The sequence below is a fragment of the Dipteris shenzhenensis genome, chromosome 2, assembly GCF_047967505.1.
Source record: "Dipteris shenzhenensis isolate YYH24624 ecotype China chromosome 2, Dip_SZ_1.0, whole genome shotgun sequence".
In the NCBI taxonomy this organism is placed as follows: domain Eukaryota; kingdom Viridiplantae; phylum Streptophyta; class Polypodiopsida; order Gleicheniales; family Dipteridaceae; genus Dipteris; species Dipteris shenzhenensis.
In genome coordinates, this window is record NC_141597.1 from 62,547,024 (window position 1) to 62,563,728 (window position 16,705).

At 41.2% G+C, this 16,705-nt stretch overlaps 1 protein-coding gene across 1 annotated transcript in view; it reads right to left on the reverse strand.

Annotated features, from left to right (window-relative positions):
* Window positions 1–6,508: 6,508 nt before the first annotated feature.
* LOC147905129 (uncharacterized) overlaps window positions 6,509–16,705 on the reverse strand; it is a 51,019-nt gene continuing 40,822 nt past the window's right edge. The window contains exons 7-8 of the mRNA XM_087396884.1: window positions 16,450–16,539; window positions 6,509–7,039 (exon numbers count right to left, since the gene is read on the reverse strand). Of these exons, the coding sequence (XP_087253010.1) occupies window positions 6,860–7,039; window positions 16,450–16,539 (270 nt within the window). The 3' untranslated portion in view covers window positions 6,509–6,859. The remainder of the gene's footprint in view (window positions 7,040–16,449; window positions 16,540–16,705) is intronic.

Sequence of the window (16,705 nt, forward strand, 5' to 3'; positions counted from 1 at the left end):
AGAAAGCACCTCCAATGTCTCCTCTTGAATGGCTTTCAAGTGTGATTTTTCTTTTACTTTCATTTGAAACAAACTATTGCCACCTCTGCTTTGTGTTGAGTCAAGCATGGCATAATGAATCTCTCTAGGATTTTTGTCCATTTACTCTTGAAGGGGGCAGGAGGAAGGACAAAATTTAAACCACCATTTGTTAGACACTTCCCATCGCATTGATCATTGGTGTATAGGAGGTAACTTCAATACCCTAGACACTCTAGATGATAGGAAGGGAGGACGATAGGCAGACATTTCTAGAGGAGAGGCACACATTCCTAGAGGACGGGAGCAAAGAAGTTCATTTTTCATGTGAGAGTACAAGATTCCTGGCATCTAGTTGAGTTTGACTACTTACCAAGATCTCTCCTCTTCTCTAGAAAGGGAGGCTAGACCGGTTCTATGTGGATGAGTGGGCATGTGACAGATGAAGCATGACTAGCATTGTTATAGGTACTACTTTCTCTGATCACTCTTCTTTTGGAGTAGTAGAGAGAGAAGCATTCAACTATTAGGATTTTTGACTTCTTATGCCAGAATTTTCTCTCAAAGATCCCATTCTTGAGATAGAGATTGAGACCCTTTTAGAAGCATGGATCAGCACCTTGGTACTTGGACCATCACTTATAAGAGATCAGTGCACTCCTATGCTATGAGGCTAGGACCAAGAGAGGGATGCTTATGGACAAAGAGAGGGCCTCACAAGCAAGCTTGGTAGCTCTTCAAAGAATTGCCAGAATAGAGATTTAGGACATACAGGAGGCTAGATCAGAGTACATGCTAGGACTGCATTCTAGACTCAAAACGGAGTTACCAGACACTTCTTTTAGACTATATTCCCCAAACATTTGAGGGAGGGCATCATGAGGTTGAGAAGGCTATATGGCACCATTGTAGCTAGCCCACAGGATGTGGGACATGTGGCCATGCCTTTTTACAGATTGCTACTTGGCAATACTCCATGACCTCATAGACCAATCAAGGAAGAGGTTTGGAGGAGTATGAGGAGAGTACTCAGAGAGGGGATTAGTAGTGGTCTTAAAAGTTCTCTCATTATCAATGAGCTCGAGAGAGCGCTTATAGCTTCATTGAAAGAAAGTGCCTAGGATAGGATGGTTTACCATCGATCCTTTTCCAGAAGCTTATGAGCTCACGCATTCTCACACCTTTTCAGAACATTCATGGAGATCGAGGATATGTTAGACAAACTTTCAAAGGGGTTGATTACCTGTGGAGATAGGCTTGAGATTGCGCAGCAGCAGCGGATGCCCACCATGCTTGGTTTTGCTTACATGACCCTAGCTAAAACCATTAGCTTGAGACTTGCCCCCTTCTTACCAGACATTATTTGACCCACCCAGATAGGCTTTGTATATGATCATAGCGTTTTCGATAACATCTTTACTTTTTGGGAGGCCAGAGTGTTGGCATCGTTTTGCCAAAGAGGATTCATTGGTTTTACTTGATTTCGAGAAGGCCTATGATAGGGTAAATTTGAATTTTTTAGCAGACTATGGACAAGATGGGTTTTTCGATATAGTGGGTAGTAGAGGTTTCAACACTATACCCCTCGACATATAGGCAAGCTTTAGTCAAGGGAGCTCAAGGGATAGATTTCATACATTCATGGATGTCCCCTTGGCCCTCTTGTTTTCAATTTATTATAGAGGCTATGAAGAGTTATCTTAGAGACAATGGCATGGATATTTGTGGCATAAAGATGCCCATTACAGCTTTGGAGGAGCTTCTTCATGCAAAGTTTGCAATGATACACCAATATGTGTTGATGGAGGGGTAGACAACTTCAGAGCATTTGTTTCAGCCATGGAGTTGTTTTACCTTGCTTTGGGATCTCTTACCATTGGCACAAGTCTTATGGGATTTCGGCCAGTGATACACCACTCCCATATTGGAGACTGCACGGAGATTCTACTTGGGTGATGTCTAGAGGGACTGAAGTCCGCTAGTCCAGATGTTATGTAGGGCTAGACATCATGTCAAAGTAGTAGTTGGCACCAATACTTCTAAGCATTTGGAAGAAGCTCGACTAATAAATCCGAAAGAGTAGTGGTTGTAACCAAGCTTGTTTGCTACTATGTGCTATATAACCTAGCCTTTTTAGACCTTCATCGGTCAGGTGAAGCGACTCATCACAAACTTCATCTAGTCACAAGGGAATGGCCACCCTAGGAGGTCATTATTTAGCCACAGTCGAGAGGGGCTAGGCATTGTGGACCCATAATGCTAGAGTAGAGCGTTGCACATGAAGTTATTCTCAGAGGCTTGCTACCTGGAGTGACCCGTGGAAGGAGCTACTCCTTCACAAACTTAATGAGATCCACCGGTCAAAGTTGGGAGGCCCTTGGGAACCCAGTATGAGGTGGAATTTTTAAGGGTGAGGGCTGCATGCTTGGGTAGGAGCTCAGAGGCAATAGCTATTCTTAAGGCTTGGGATGCAGTGCAAGAGTCACTTTATCAGAGACATCCCACATCGTTTGAAGAGTATAGGCTTAGCCCCTACTTTTCAATGACATTCTCGAAACAGTGGCTAGACACCATTGGTAGAGACCCAAGCTCTTATAGGGAGGTTTTGCTTACATAGAGGATCCCGGATTATGATAGGAGATTGAGAATGCAGTCTTAGAGGACTGGAGAGTAGCTTACAAATCTTTCTTTTAGTGGTAAGCACCTTAGGCTAGTAATCACTCGCATTTTAAGGTGCGGGACAACAGTAGGATGCAAAGTCTGGAGATTAGCATGGAGGACTTTAGGCCTCAAAGAGTCAGGATTGTAGCTCCATATTAAAGGAGGTGATATTTGATTTAAATCCATGCATAACAAAGGATGAGGCTTGGAGGGGGGAGGGAGAGGACAGCAGTCTTTAGTGGGACCCATGAGAGTGGTTTTGGAGAGACCCTTTCATACAAGATGCCCATGATATTCCTTTTTCAATATTCAGTGAGATTGGGTAGGAGGATCTAGACGGGGAGGATGGATGGGATGGTAGCTACTATAGCACATCATTGGCATAAACAGAGACTCGCTCACATGTTTCTTGATGATCCTTTGGTGAGCCTCTGAGGCAGTTAAAGGCAAGGAAGATCTCCCACTTCCTTTGGTTGTTGGCATAGAGAGCCCTTGTCATGGGCACTTGGCTTGGTTATTTTCCAATTACATACTCAAGATGTGGTTTTGCAAAGGAGTCTCAGAGGAATTGCATTTGGGATTGCCCGTTTGCATAGGAGGTTTGGAGGAGAGCTTTGAGGACAATCTTTACTTGGATCTAGGATGAGATGGTGGTGACTTGGGTAGTGGAGAAGATCTCCTTGTGTGGATATTCAGGGGAGTTCTTCCTTCACATTGGTATGGTAAGAGTTGAACTTTGTCCATACTCCACACTTCACATAAACAGTTTCTACACTTGGACACTAGCATAGATTGGAGCTGGTAAAAAGCATCATTGCCTGATACATATGGAAAGCTAAGTGCAAGCAAGCCATAGAGCAGTAGACCACATTAGCCTCGACGAGATGAAGGCCAACATTTGTCAAGATATCATTCATACTCTCAAAGGTAAATTGGATAGACTCCAAGGAGATTCACATCATGCTAGATGCAGGAGGGAGGCTTTTATCTGTATAGGGAATCCAAGACCCTTGCTTTGTTTCACAGAGGGTAGTATAATGTGGCATTATAAACCCCCAAAGTGGCTATTTGTTCAACACATTGTAGGCAGCTAGCTAGGGGGATACCCTTGTGTTTTTTAGGTTGTACCCTTCATTGGGAAGTTGTACTTTCCATGGTGCCCAAGTCATTAAGGAGTTTATTAATAAAAGTTTCTTTTCTCTTAAATAAAAAATCATCGATGTGCTCACCTTTTAAGCCCATAAAGTGAACAAAACAGATAAACCATCCATGTTTGTTTAAGACTATAATGAAAAACTATCAAATTAGAAAAAATTGAGAGAGAGAGAGAGAGAGAGAGAGAGAGAGAGAGAGAGGTTTGACCCTAATACTAGTAATAGCATTGATGATCAACATAAATGAACCTGAAAACTCATGGATAGCAATTGTGGATAACATCAACACACAATAGACAAATTAAAGGGAAAAAGTGTTCATTATTAAGTTTTATATTAAGCAATATTAATACATAAAACAAGCATGTGGATAAGGTGGTGGTAGAGGATGATTCCGAAAACTCCTTTAGCCTAAATGTGTGTGTCACATTTTCTCAATGCATATAAGCACACATACGTTCTAAGCAAGCACCAAACTTTGGTGTGGCATAGTCATTAGGCCTTATGTTAAATTGTATCATCTTGTCATCCTACAATATTCATTGATAAGACAACTCAAGGCAATCATGATAATATTTATATTTGAAATTGTTTGGAGAACTAGTCTACATTCTTATAATAGAGATCAAGAACTTGCAAATGGCATGTCCAATGAATCATGTTCGTTGATGAACTAATTAGATGGTTCGACATGTAAAATTGCAACTATTAGCTCTCCAATCAAAATATGACACCGCGTTTTTTATATTGGCAATGAATAATGGATAGACTATACAAACCACTTGATAGTAACATGGATTATTTTGGCAAAATGATTGATTTGGTTACAACAACGAGGCCATGTTCAATTGGTGATTGATTTGGTTACAACAACAAGACCATGTTCAATTAGTTAAGACAATCAATTTACAAGCACAAAACCCCATCTCACAACATTTTGTTTAGTAAGGGAGGGTTCTCTATCCCAATGTGCTTGTGAAGTAGAAGACTTCTAGGTGATCTTGACTCAACGCAAGGCAAATCTATAAATTTTTTAAAACATGTTTGCAATTTCAATAGCAAATAGTTAGAGAGAATATATGAAGACAAAAAACAAAATATCCCATTTCATACTAGGTGTAAATTTGAGATCTCTCCCCCACCCACAATTCCTCTAAAGATCAAAGGGAGCCTTGAAGACCTATTAACCAAGGCATTTCCGTAGGAAAAGTCAACTTCCCTTATATTTTGTTAATTGTAAGTTCATGTGTGCATCTTGCAACTTTATCCTCACTTTACAACACCAAACAAACAAAAAATGACTTAGCATGTCTTAGGAGACCACACTATGAACTTATGGATTGACTTTGGTTAAATAGAACAACCCATGCAATATGTTTGCCACCCCATCATTTTCCCATGGGAGTGTGGATGTCCAAATGGACAACCATAACTTCTATGTGCCTTTGTGTATCTTGGTCAAGGAAGTGCACATACATGTGTTTGGTCATGCAAAGTAGTGAAGCAATTGTGAATGTGAGACCTTTAAGGGATTTTCATTAGTAGAAAAGGTTTGCACTATTGCAACTGCCAAGCAAATGCACATTTTGTTGTTCATTCGTGCAAAAAAAGTGGTGGTAGTTCAAAGGTGCTTTGTTTGCAACTTGATAAGAGGTCAAGAGTACAACATTTAGGAGGGCATAATCAATCAAAGGCATTATAAAAGGTGAACATTTTGTTGTTCATCTGTGCGTACAATTCACGATGGTTCGTTTGTAGCCTCATAAGAGATCAAGAATACCACAACCTATAGGAGGGTGTCATCAATCTAACGACCAAATCCCTTTTTATAATGCCCAATATTTAGAAGTTGATGTGCCTAGTCCCAATAGGAGATAACTTCTGGGGATACTAAGCATGGCTACATGTACCTTAAGTTGGTGAGAAGGTAAAGACTAAATGTGATCTAAGCCAAAGGATGAGGTGGACGTGCTATAGCACATAGGGGTGTACCTTGAGAGCAAACAGGTATGAAGAGGATCTTGTAGATCCAAAGGCATAGATAGAGATCGAGGAGGCAAAGTTTGAGCCAAAACTGTAGCAGATTAGGGAACCTAGCTATGATCACCAAGGGTATATTATGGATCGTGGAGACTTGGGGCCCTCATCGGAGGACATCGATGAGGATAGTGATGATGTTGATACTAAGTCTCAAGATTTAGCATTTTGATATAGTGAAGAGGAGCCTTTGGCATGATGTAGACTCTAGACTTTCATGTTTTTAATCATATCACATGACTCAGGTGATTGTTGATATGCAAGCAATATACGCAATGCATTGGATGTATTTTGATTAGATTTCATGATGCATTTATCAGACTTCTCTTAGTTTCTTTCCTCTCTATTACTACTCCATACTGTTTATGGTTTCATATGATGTTTTAGATCGTTTATGTGCTTCAGCATGCCATGTGAATAGTTTTCCTTCCCTTTCCTCCTTTTTTTTAACTTTTAAAAACATCATGTTAAAATTTCAGAAATAGGTTCTTCCGAAGCTCGCACCTAATGTGCTTCAAATGCTATGCACTCAAAGAATCATACAACCATGGCTTGTGCACAAGGATGTGTGTGCATGCACGAGTGCATGTGCATCAAGGTAGGTAGGTCCGCATGCATGTGCACATGGGTTGCAGGAATCGGATTGAAGGAGACCTAATCATAAAGACAAAAAGAATGTCACCTTTGCATCTCATTTTCACTATACAAGTTCATATATAAACCACCGATCTGAAAATCAAAACCATGGGGAATCAGATTACAAGTCCACACATCGTCGAGAGAACTCCAAGAGCTCCATGGCACGACACCTTTCTCATCTACATCCTTCACGCTTCATCCTTTTTCTATAACAACCAACAGGACTTTTCCTACTCATAGGCATTACTATTATATATCTCCTGCTACATACCAGATCAACCCTTTCATCATAGCCCTGATTCTGAAATTCATATGTACATATCACGACTACACAAGCAGAAGCAACTAGATTAAGCAGTAGATCCTTTACTTTCGTCAGAACTCCAAAGGCCAAGCCACTGATCTTTTTCTTTAGGCCCCTGCCGCATCCGCTTTGGTGATGGGGGTGAAAGATCTGACGGGGAAGAATCAGAAGACTGACCTTCTCTCCTAATTCTAATAGGAGGCAACGATCTGTCAAACCCGAGCTCCTGCAAAATAGAGACAATTGAGTTGTCCCAATGCAGATGTGCATTCCTTTACTTTTAAATTAGGAAGGGGATTTTGTGTTCTTTTCCTTGTCACAGGAATGCGAATTTGGTAAACCAATTTGTCACAGAAACATATATTCTGCCAAGCCATTTCACACTAAACCAGGCTGGAAAGTTCTCTGCTAACTGGCAGCCAGTTATCCCATATTAGAATGACCTTCTTAACATACCTCTGCTTTTGAATTAAAACATCCACCAACCAATAAAATGTAATGGGCAAAGCAACATATATGATCATATCTATTTACAAGAAAATCAGTGAGATCCTATTTCTCCCCTTTTTTGGGTAGGGGAATGGTTGAGGGGGAAGCCTGTTGAAATCTTTGCATAAAACCTCAATTCATTATTTAAATGAATGCTTGACAAAAGAAGAAATTGATGGAAGACAAATAAATAAAGAAGCCTGGATTCTCTTACTGTCCACACTCGATCTGACCTAACAACTTCGAATCTCATCTACTTAAAAGGGAGGAACAACACTTTGAGCTGTTTTTTCTTGCATTTGAGCTTGCTCTTGTGGTTTTCATTCATACTTAATGAAGTAATTTTCTTGAAAAAAAAAGAAGAAGGGAGGAACAGCTCTCATGATTCCTGAGGCTAAAGGTTCAAACCCAGGTTCAAATTCAAATTTCATCTACTTGAAGGAATTAACGCCTCTATCTCATGCTTCCTGAGGCTACAGGTTCAACCCTGTTTCTTTGGAAATAATATTCAGAAATTCCACTTGAATGACTCCAAGTGTAGCACATTGGGAGCTCACACATTTGCAACATCACAGAAAGTCTAGATACATAATTGGGCTAGAGCCTCCACTGCACAGGCTGCTTGTACATCATGATGGAATAAGTATAGCATCTTTCTGCTATATAAACAAAACACAGTTTTGCAGCAAATATTGATGTAAATGGGCTTGCAAACATACCATACAATATCAACATTATAAGCCCTTTACTTGCCCCCACTTCTCATATGACCACCATTAGGTGTGTGGTTGCATTGGCCGCATTTCATGGATGGAAGATCCACCAGCTGGATATCAAAACTGCATTCTTGAATGGGGACATTCAGAAGGAGGTCTATGTTTCTCAACCCATTGGATTTGCGGAGCCTGGCAAGGAAGACAAAGTATGCATGCTGACAAAGGCCTTGTATGGTTTGAAACAAGTTCCTCGAGCTTGACATGCAAACATAGATACCTTTTTGACCAGTCAGGGAATGCAGAATAGTCCACATGAGAGCACGGGGGGATTTGCTCATCATTGTTTATATATACCTTTGTAAGACTAGAATAAGTCCAATCATACAAATTTAGAATTTTATGTTGTTCTAAAGATTTAAATAATAATAATAATCATTGTTCTCTATGTTGATGACATGCTGCTCACTGGTACTAATGCTGCAAAAATTGCAGATTTTAAGGCTGAATTACAGCAGATGTTTGAGATGTTAGATTTGGGGTGGCTTCACTACCATTTGGTTTATACAGGATGATAGAGGTATTGGGCAGTTGCAGCTTAAGTATATTGAAAAGCTCCTAGAATGGTTGAGATTTCAGAATTGCAAGCCCATCTCTACTCCTATGGAGCCACAGTTTAAGCTTTCTCTTCATGATGCCAGTGAAGCTTTTGATACATGTGTTTGGGATGCCTTATTTATGCCACACACGTCCTGACATTCCGTATGCAGTGTCCCAGTTGAGCAGGTTTATGCACAGCCCAAAGACTCCACATTGGCAGGCTGACAAGCGTGTGTTTCAATATTTGCAGGGAACCCAGTCTCTTGGTTTTGCTCTTTCCCAGGGGGGTGACTTTCACTTACATGCTCACAGTGAGTCAGATTGGTCTGATGATTTTAATACTCGGCCGTCCACAGTTGTAACTGTTTCTTTCTTGGACACTCGTGCATTTCTTGGTTAAGCAATAAACAGTCTACAATAATGTCCTCATGTGAGGATAGTACAGGGCAACCTCATGACCACATTCGAGTATATTTGGCTGAGGTGTTTGCTAGGTGATCTCATGCATCATTGGAGGAGCCTACTCCAATTCTCAATGACAGTCAGAGTGCCGTTGCACTTGCACGCAATCCAATGTTTCATGCTCGTATGGAACACAATGAAATTGATTATGTAAGGGAGAGGCTACATGCACAAGACATCAGCTTGGTCTTCTGCCCTACACAGCAGAATGTGGCAAATATCTTCACCAAAGCATTACCTCATCCAAAAGTTTGAGGCTTTTCGCAAAGCTTTAAAACTTATTTCCATTGGTGATTGATGTTTACCTTGTATATTGTGACATTGTCACTGCAGGAAAGTGTTAGAAATATTTATTTTTCCTATGGCCGTGGCCAATGTTATGTAATAACGGGCCAAGGGAACTTTTTCCTTTATTAAGATTTTTTAATGCTATGTGTACAGGTCCTCCATCCTGTCAGCACGACTGCTCTGTTTTGCCGCCTAATTTTGTGCGCTGCAGATGTTTCCCACAAGGGCTGTGCGTAAGTGGGTATTTTGGGGGTTTTGGGCAAATTTTCAAAGTTCTACAGACACCTTTTCAATTCGAAATCTGCTGCTGCTGGTTCGCTTCTTTTAGGTCTTACTTTCACCTGTTCATAGCTCGCTTTAAGCCCTTCCATTAGTCCCCTTCTGTTCAGCCCTGATTAGCCCTCTCTTTTCCCTCTTTATACCTCTCATATATTCTCCTTATTCTTGCTGTTTTTTTCTGTCCATATCTTTTCTTTTCTGCGTGCTAACTTCCTTGTCCCCTTTGCCTCTTTTTTATCCTACTTCAAGCCTTTTCAAATGGAGTCTCAACAGCATAACAGGAATAATCCCAAGTGTCGTCAAATGGTTGCAGAGAATTTTTAGTTCTGCACAAAACTGGAGCTGCAACCATTTCTGAGGATTTTCAGAAATCAATCAAGCTCAAAGAGCAGTGGTTTTGTTTTTTTCCCAGGTCGTATGCCTGATGCAAGGGATGTGGCGCAATGGTTAAAATCCTGCTCAAGGGCTGCTACGTTGAGGGTTGTTATATAGCAGATAAATGCTTTTATGGAGTCATCTTTACTGATGCCCAATGTAAGCAACAGCTTTTGCTTAAATCTCCACTTTTCTTTGGCAATCAATTGGTGCATGTATATCCTTGGATGCCCACCAAGGATTATCAAAGCCTTATATGACATAGATGCCCGGTATAGGTTGAGGTGGTTGATTTGCCTTTATATTCCAGGTCGTCATTGCCCTACTTGGCTGAAACTTTGGGGAAACTTTAAAGTAGTTTGTCCCCCATGTGCTCTTGGTAGCGCCAACCACTTTTATGTTTTGTGGGATACTGACAAGCCCACTACTCCACATGTGGCTTTGCAAGTTGATATGGCGGGTATGTCATCCCAACAGATTTTCATTAAACTGAAATGGAGAAAATTTGCAGACTCTTGTTTTGAATGTGGTAAATTTGGTCATATGCAGTTTGAATGCCCACAGGTGTTACTGAAACCTCCCCCAGCGGCTGTGCGCCAAAATGAGGTTGCTTTGCCAAAGCCTGCTGCTGCACCACATGCTAGGGGTGCGGGGAATGCCTCTCCTCCAGTGGTAAATGATAAGGGTAAAGCCAAAATGCAGGCCACGCCTTCCCAGGCAACTGATAAAACATCAGAGAAGCCCTCTTCTCCAGATTGGCAAGCACCCAAAAAGGTTTTCAATCCAAGGACATTGGCTGATAAGAATTGGACGGCAAATGCCTCATCTTCTAAACAAAATGCAGCAATGGAGGGTTGGTAAAATTTGGTCTGCAGTGGTTCATGCAAATCCATTGTGTTTACCTTTGATGATAGCTATGCCTTATGATAATCCCACCTTTCCTCCCTCTTCTCCTGGTCCTGTTCTGGATGAGGACCCAAGGAATGCTTATCAGAATTTTGATGGTCCGCCACCCTCTGGTATGGCCATGTAGGAATAATTTGTTCTTGTGTCACATATACTAGTTCACATACCACTTAGATGTCTTACATATAATATCCAGAGCCTCTGCAATATAAATACACGGAGGCTACTTTGGGATTCTATTAGGCTCCATGTAGTTTGTTTGTAAGAGCAATCTGCATTCCTTTGCGGGCCGTGAAGCCTTTTGGGATCCTATTACTGAGGCTCCATCTAGTTTGTTTGCAAGAGCAAAATCAGCATTCCTTCGCGGGCCATGAAGGATTCTTTGCGGGTTTTCGCATCCTTTATACTGACCGGAGTTCTTTTTCCGGGGTTGCAATGCTGGTTCATAATGATTTACAGCCACAATTGGCTTATAATGACCCGCATGGTCATTGTCTTATTGTCAGATGCATTATTAATGAGGACAATTACGAGTTAGCTTCTGTCTATGCATCCTCGACATCAGCAGTTCGGGCAGAAATGTGGCATCGCTTAGCCTTCGCTCTCGACAAAAAGCTATTCAAGATACAAGCTGTTCTTCTAAGGCCTTAAGTCTTCATGCCTCATGCCACATGCATTCCTCTCATTGTGTCCTACACCGACATGGAAAGTGGACAATGAATAGGCAGCAGCTTGACGATGAGGTGTGAATTTACTTTTCTGATCTGTTTGCAGATGTGCCTCCCCATAGCTGTGGAGGTTGATGCTCTCTCTCAGGAGGATGCACATGACCTGGAATTGCCTTTTACAGGTTTAGAATTTAAAGCGGCACGATCCAAATCGGGGTGCTCTAATCTCTGGGATGGGATGGCTTGACAGTGGAATTTTTTGTAGAATTTTGGCAGCAGCTGAGCCAAGTCCTTTTGCTCATGATATATAGGGCTTGGACTTCTGGTCATTTTCCTTTACCTTGGAAAAAGGGCTTGCTGCGTTTGATTCCAAAAAAGCCCCCTGTCAATCCTTGTCTGATTGCCATCCAATCACCTTGATGCCTGTGGTGTACAAGCTGATTTCTACAATGTTGGTTTTGCATGTATCATATGTTTTGTACATGGGATTGCACCCTACAGAGTATGATGTTGTGCCTCGTATATTGCAAATGCTTATATTGGCATAGAATATGCCAAATACACTCATCAGGATGTTTTCATTATCCAGGTGGACATTGAAAAAGCATTTAATACTGTCAGATGGGATTTTATTGCTGCAATTATGCGACAATTGGGCTTTGGGCCAAAGATGCAAAATGCATTTTACTGGCTATATGCGGTTGCCATTTATCTGATGCCCTCTCATCTTCTTGGTTCTTAGGCCACACAGTTTGACAGGGATGCCCTCTTAGTGCTCTCCTTTTTGCAATTGTTACTCATCCTCTGTTGATGACACAAACGCCTTGGTTTCTAAGTGGGATTTGCATGGCATTGAGTTTCCAAGAGGAGCGCCTTTTGCCAGTTAGGCTTATGCCCATGATTCTGTCTTCCTCCTACGAAACTCGGAGGCTGATGTCAAGCATATTATGCATGAGCTACATCTTGCAGCTGGACTGAAAGTCAATTCCAATAAATCAAAACTCCTGCCTCTCTATGAGTGTGATTGGCATAGCATCTTGTGGCCTGGACTAGTGCTATTAGACTATCCTATTGGATGGCATATTCCTCTGCCACAAGACATCACTGCATGTTCCCCTCCGAATTGTCCATTCTATACTCATAGCTTATGTGCAGTTTCATTTGCCCATTATTCCCTGGTCTTCTCAGGATATTCAAAAGTTTATCATTAAGGTTATGGAATGCTTTTGGTGTACGAAGCATGATCATAAGGCATTTAGCCTTCTCAAATGCAATTATGTTTGTTCGCCCAGGCTCCATGGGGTCTTGATCTTCACACTTAGCCTTTGAGATTATAAACAAGGTTCTCATGGGAATGCAAGATCTCATTAAAGACTATGGCTAATGCTATCTTGAGAACTTGCATCACAAAGTAGCAGATGCAAAAGCTTTGGTTCAGCCTTCACTTCTGTAGCACAACAGAGCCAATTGTATGTGGATAACCAATTTGCTTCTAGAGATGCCCTTCATTGCTTGTCTGACAATGACCAACGCAAGCAGAGAAAATGGCAGCTTCGCTCTCGACAAAAAGCTATATGCAAGATACAAGTTGTTCTTCTAAGGCCTTTTTCAAAAGTCTTCATGCCTCACGCTGCATGCATTCCTTGCATTGTGTCCTACGCTGAGATGGAAAATGGACAATGAATAGGCAGCAGCTTGACGATGAGGTGCGAAGTTACTTTTCTGATCTTTTTGCAGATGTGCCTCCTCCCATAGCTGTGGAGGTTGATGCTCAGAAGATTTTCTACAAAATGTTCAATCAATTCTCTCTCAGGAGGATGCACATGACCTGGAATTGCCTTTTACAGGTTTAGAATTTAAAGTGGCACTATCCAAATTGGAGTGCTCTAATCTCCGAGATGGGATGGCTTGACAGTGGAATTTTTTGCTGAATTTTGGGAACAGCTGAGCCAAGTCCTTTTGCTCATGATTAATAGAGCTTGGATTTCTGGTCATTCGCCTTTAGCTTGTTGGAAAAAGGGCTTGCTGCGTTTGATTTCAAAAAAGCCCCCTGTCAATCCTTGTCTGATTGACGTCCAATCACCTTGATGCCTAAGGTGTACAAGCTGATTTCTACAATGTTGGTTTTGCATACATCACATTGTTTGTACATGAGATTGCACCCTACAGAGTATGATCTTGTGCCTCGTAGGCAGATCATGGACAATATTGCAAATGCTTATATTGGCATAGAATATGCCAAATACACTCATCAGGATGTTTTCATTATGCACGTGGACATTGAAAAAGCGTTTGATACTGTCAGATGGGATTTTATTGCTACAGTTATGCGACATTGGGCTTTGGGCCAAAAGATGCAAATTGCGGTTTAGTGGCTATAGGCGGTTGCCATTTATCTGATCCCCTCTCATCTCCTTGGTTATTAGGCTGCATAGTTTGACAAGGATGCCCTCTTAATGCTCTCCTTTTTTCAATTGTTACTCATCCTATGTTGATGCACACAAATGCCTTGGTTTCTAGGCAAGATTTGCATCGCATTGAGTTTCCAAGAGGAGCGCCTTTTGTCAATTAGGCTTATGCCCATGATTCTTTCTTCCTCCTACAAAACTTGGAGGCTGATATCAGGCATATAATGCATGAGCTACATCTTGCAGCTGGACTGAAAGTCAATTCCAATAAATCGAAACTCCTGCCTCTGTGAGTGTGATTGGCATAGCATCTTGTGGCCTGGACCTGGACTAGTGCTATCGTCTAATCAAGTGATGCGTCATTTAGACTATCCTATTGGATGGCATACTTCTCTGCCATAAGACTTTGGGTGCTGCAAAAGCTGTTTTGCAAGTTAGATTATTGAAAGGTATCTACTTGGCCACTGCATGTTCACCTTATTGTCCATTCTATCCTCATAACTTATGTGCAGTTTCATTTGCCCATTATTCTCCAGTCTTCTCGGAATATTCAAAAGTTTATCATTAAGGTAATGGAATGCTTTCGGGGCACCAAGCATGATCATAAGGCACTTAGCCTTCTCAAATGCAATTATGTTTGTTCGCCCAAGCTCCCAAGCTCCAAGGGGTCTTGATCTTCACACTCATTTGTTGGCCCACAAGGCTAGCTCTTGCCCACCTTTTTGGAGTATTGTCACCCATGGACTCTTATGTTGTCTTGTTTGGTCACCTCTCTCCATATGGATGCTTTTGGCCATTAGGTTCCGGCTATTTCCCATGTGATATTTGGTCACTTTTCTGGTCATATTCTAGGCTATCTGTTCTCTTCTCGATTGATTCATGATTGGCAGCAACTTCTAGCTTATCTAAACTAGTCTGGTAGACCTCCAGATCTTGGTAATACACTTTGATTGCAAGGTCTTCACTGGAGTTAGGTCTTTCCTCATCCTTTCGCTCACTCACAACCTCGCAAGAAGTATTTTCTGCATCGGTTGGGGGTTTCTACAGTGGCAGATGTTGTGGATGATCAAGGTTACACACTTTCCTTTCCATAGGCCAGCAGCCAGTTTTGTTTAGGGTTGCATCGCAGATCTATTTGGCATATTATTACAACTTGTTGCAACCTTTTTAGCCTGTCACTCGCCTATTTTCTACTCTCCCCTTACTGGATTGGCGGTTTGATCGTGAGACTCCAGGTTACTCTTCCTTTTCAATTGCAAATCTTTCTGCCAAGAAGGCATATCACTTATTGCTTCCGCATCCTTGGATTCAGGACCATGGAAATCGCTTTTGGCATTTAAATAAGTCTCTTTCTTGGTGGAGGACTTCTCTTCGACGCATCTAGAGCAATAAGATATCTCTCAAGTAGACGGTCTTTCTATGGCGCTATTTGGTTGGGGCATTACCGGATCTTTCTTGGTTGCCAAGCGCATTGCTTCTTCGGCTTGCCCCACTTGTTCTCATCCACAAGAGAGAACATTTGTTTTGGACCTGTCCTATAGCCCGTGATTTCCTTTTCTAATTGATGACTTGAGCTCGTTTTCCCTCCACTTCATTTGGCAAGCAGTTTTGGTTGTTTGGAAGACATGCTACTGTGCCAGACTATGATCACATCTTCTACTCATGCCGCTATTGGGCTCTTTGGTCATTGTATCGTGCTTGTACCATAGGTAGGTATGAGCATTCTTCAGTGAATGTCTTCCCTACTTTCAAGCTTCTTTGCTTCGGTCTCTTCAGGATGCTCATTCCATTGGAGACGTTCCTCTAACTTCCTCAGGCCCAGTTGGAAGTCTTTTATTACTGGAGTTTTGAGTAGTAGCTATTCCACTCTGGGACAGCTATGAATGTACATTCTTCTTAATGCAAATTTTCGTTTACAAACGAGTGCGTGCGTGCGTGCGTGTGTGTGTGTATGTGTGAATGATTCAATCTACCTTTCCACCAACTCATATCCCAATCTAGCTATAAGGCTTTTTCTCCTTTTTATTTGACATTATGTACTACCCTGCCTAATTTATTCTAGCTTCTTGGATAAGCATACATAGTTGTCTTCATTGGCTTTTTGCGCGTACAACAGAAGTGACAATCTACTCTTATCGATGTAGTTATTCTTGTCTCTAGTTGTATCTTTTTGAAAGTAATACTTTTCCCTTTCTCTACGCAATGACATATTTACAAGCTGCTTAGTTTCACTCAATATTAGATATTATATAAGTGGTGGCTTAGATATGGTGCAGTATATTTGAGTCATTTTATAAAAATAATTGTCTTAAAGATTCTAAACAGCATAAATACAGAGTGCCACACAAGGAAAAAATATTTTCTTATACACTATGCTATGAACAAGAAACATTCCATTCACCAACATTGAGTTCACCAATGTTCAAGTGAGGTTGACAAACTACCTACCTGTGCACAATGCTTATCTTGCGTAAGGTCAAGTCCATTGCCACCATTTAAGTCTACCAATGTCTTTGTTGCCTTATCTACTACAGACACCTGCAAGTACAACAATTTCCTTTCACCTCGTTAGATCAACTTACCCAAAGCTAAAGATCTTTCAATTTTAACATAAACTATATATTTAGAAAATATAATGTCAAGGATAAAAATCTCAAAACTTTCTTATAAAGAATGCAAACATTTGGCCTAAAAGATGTGACCC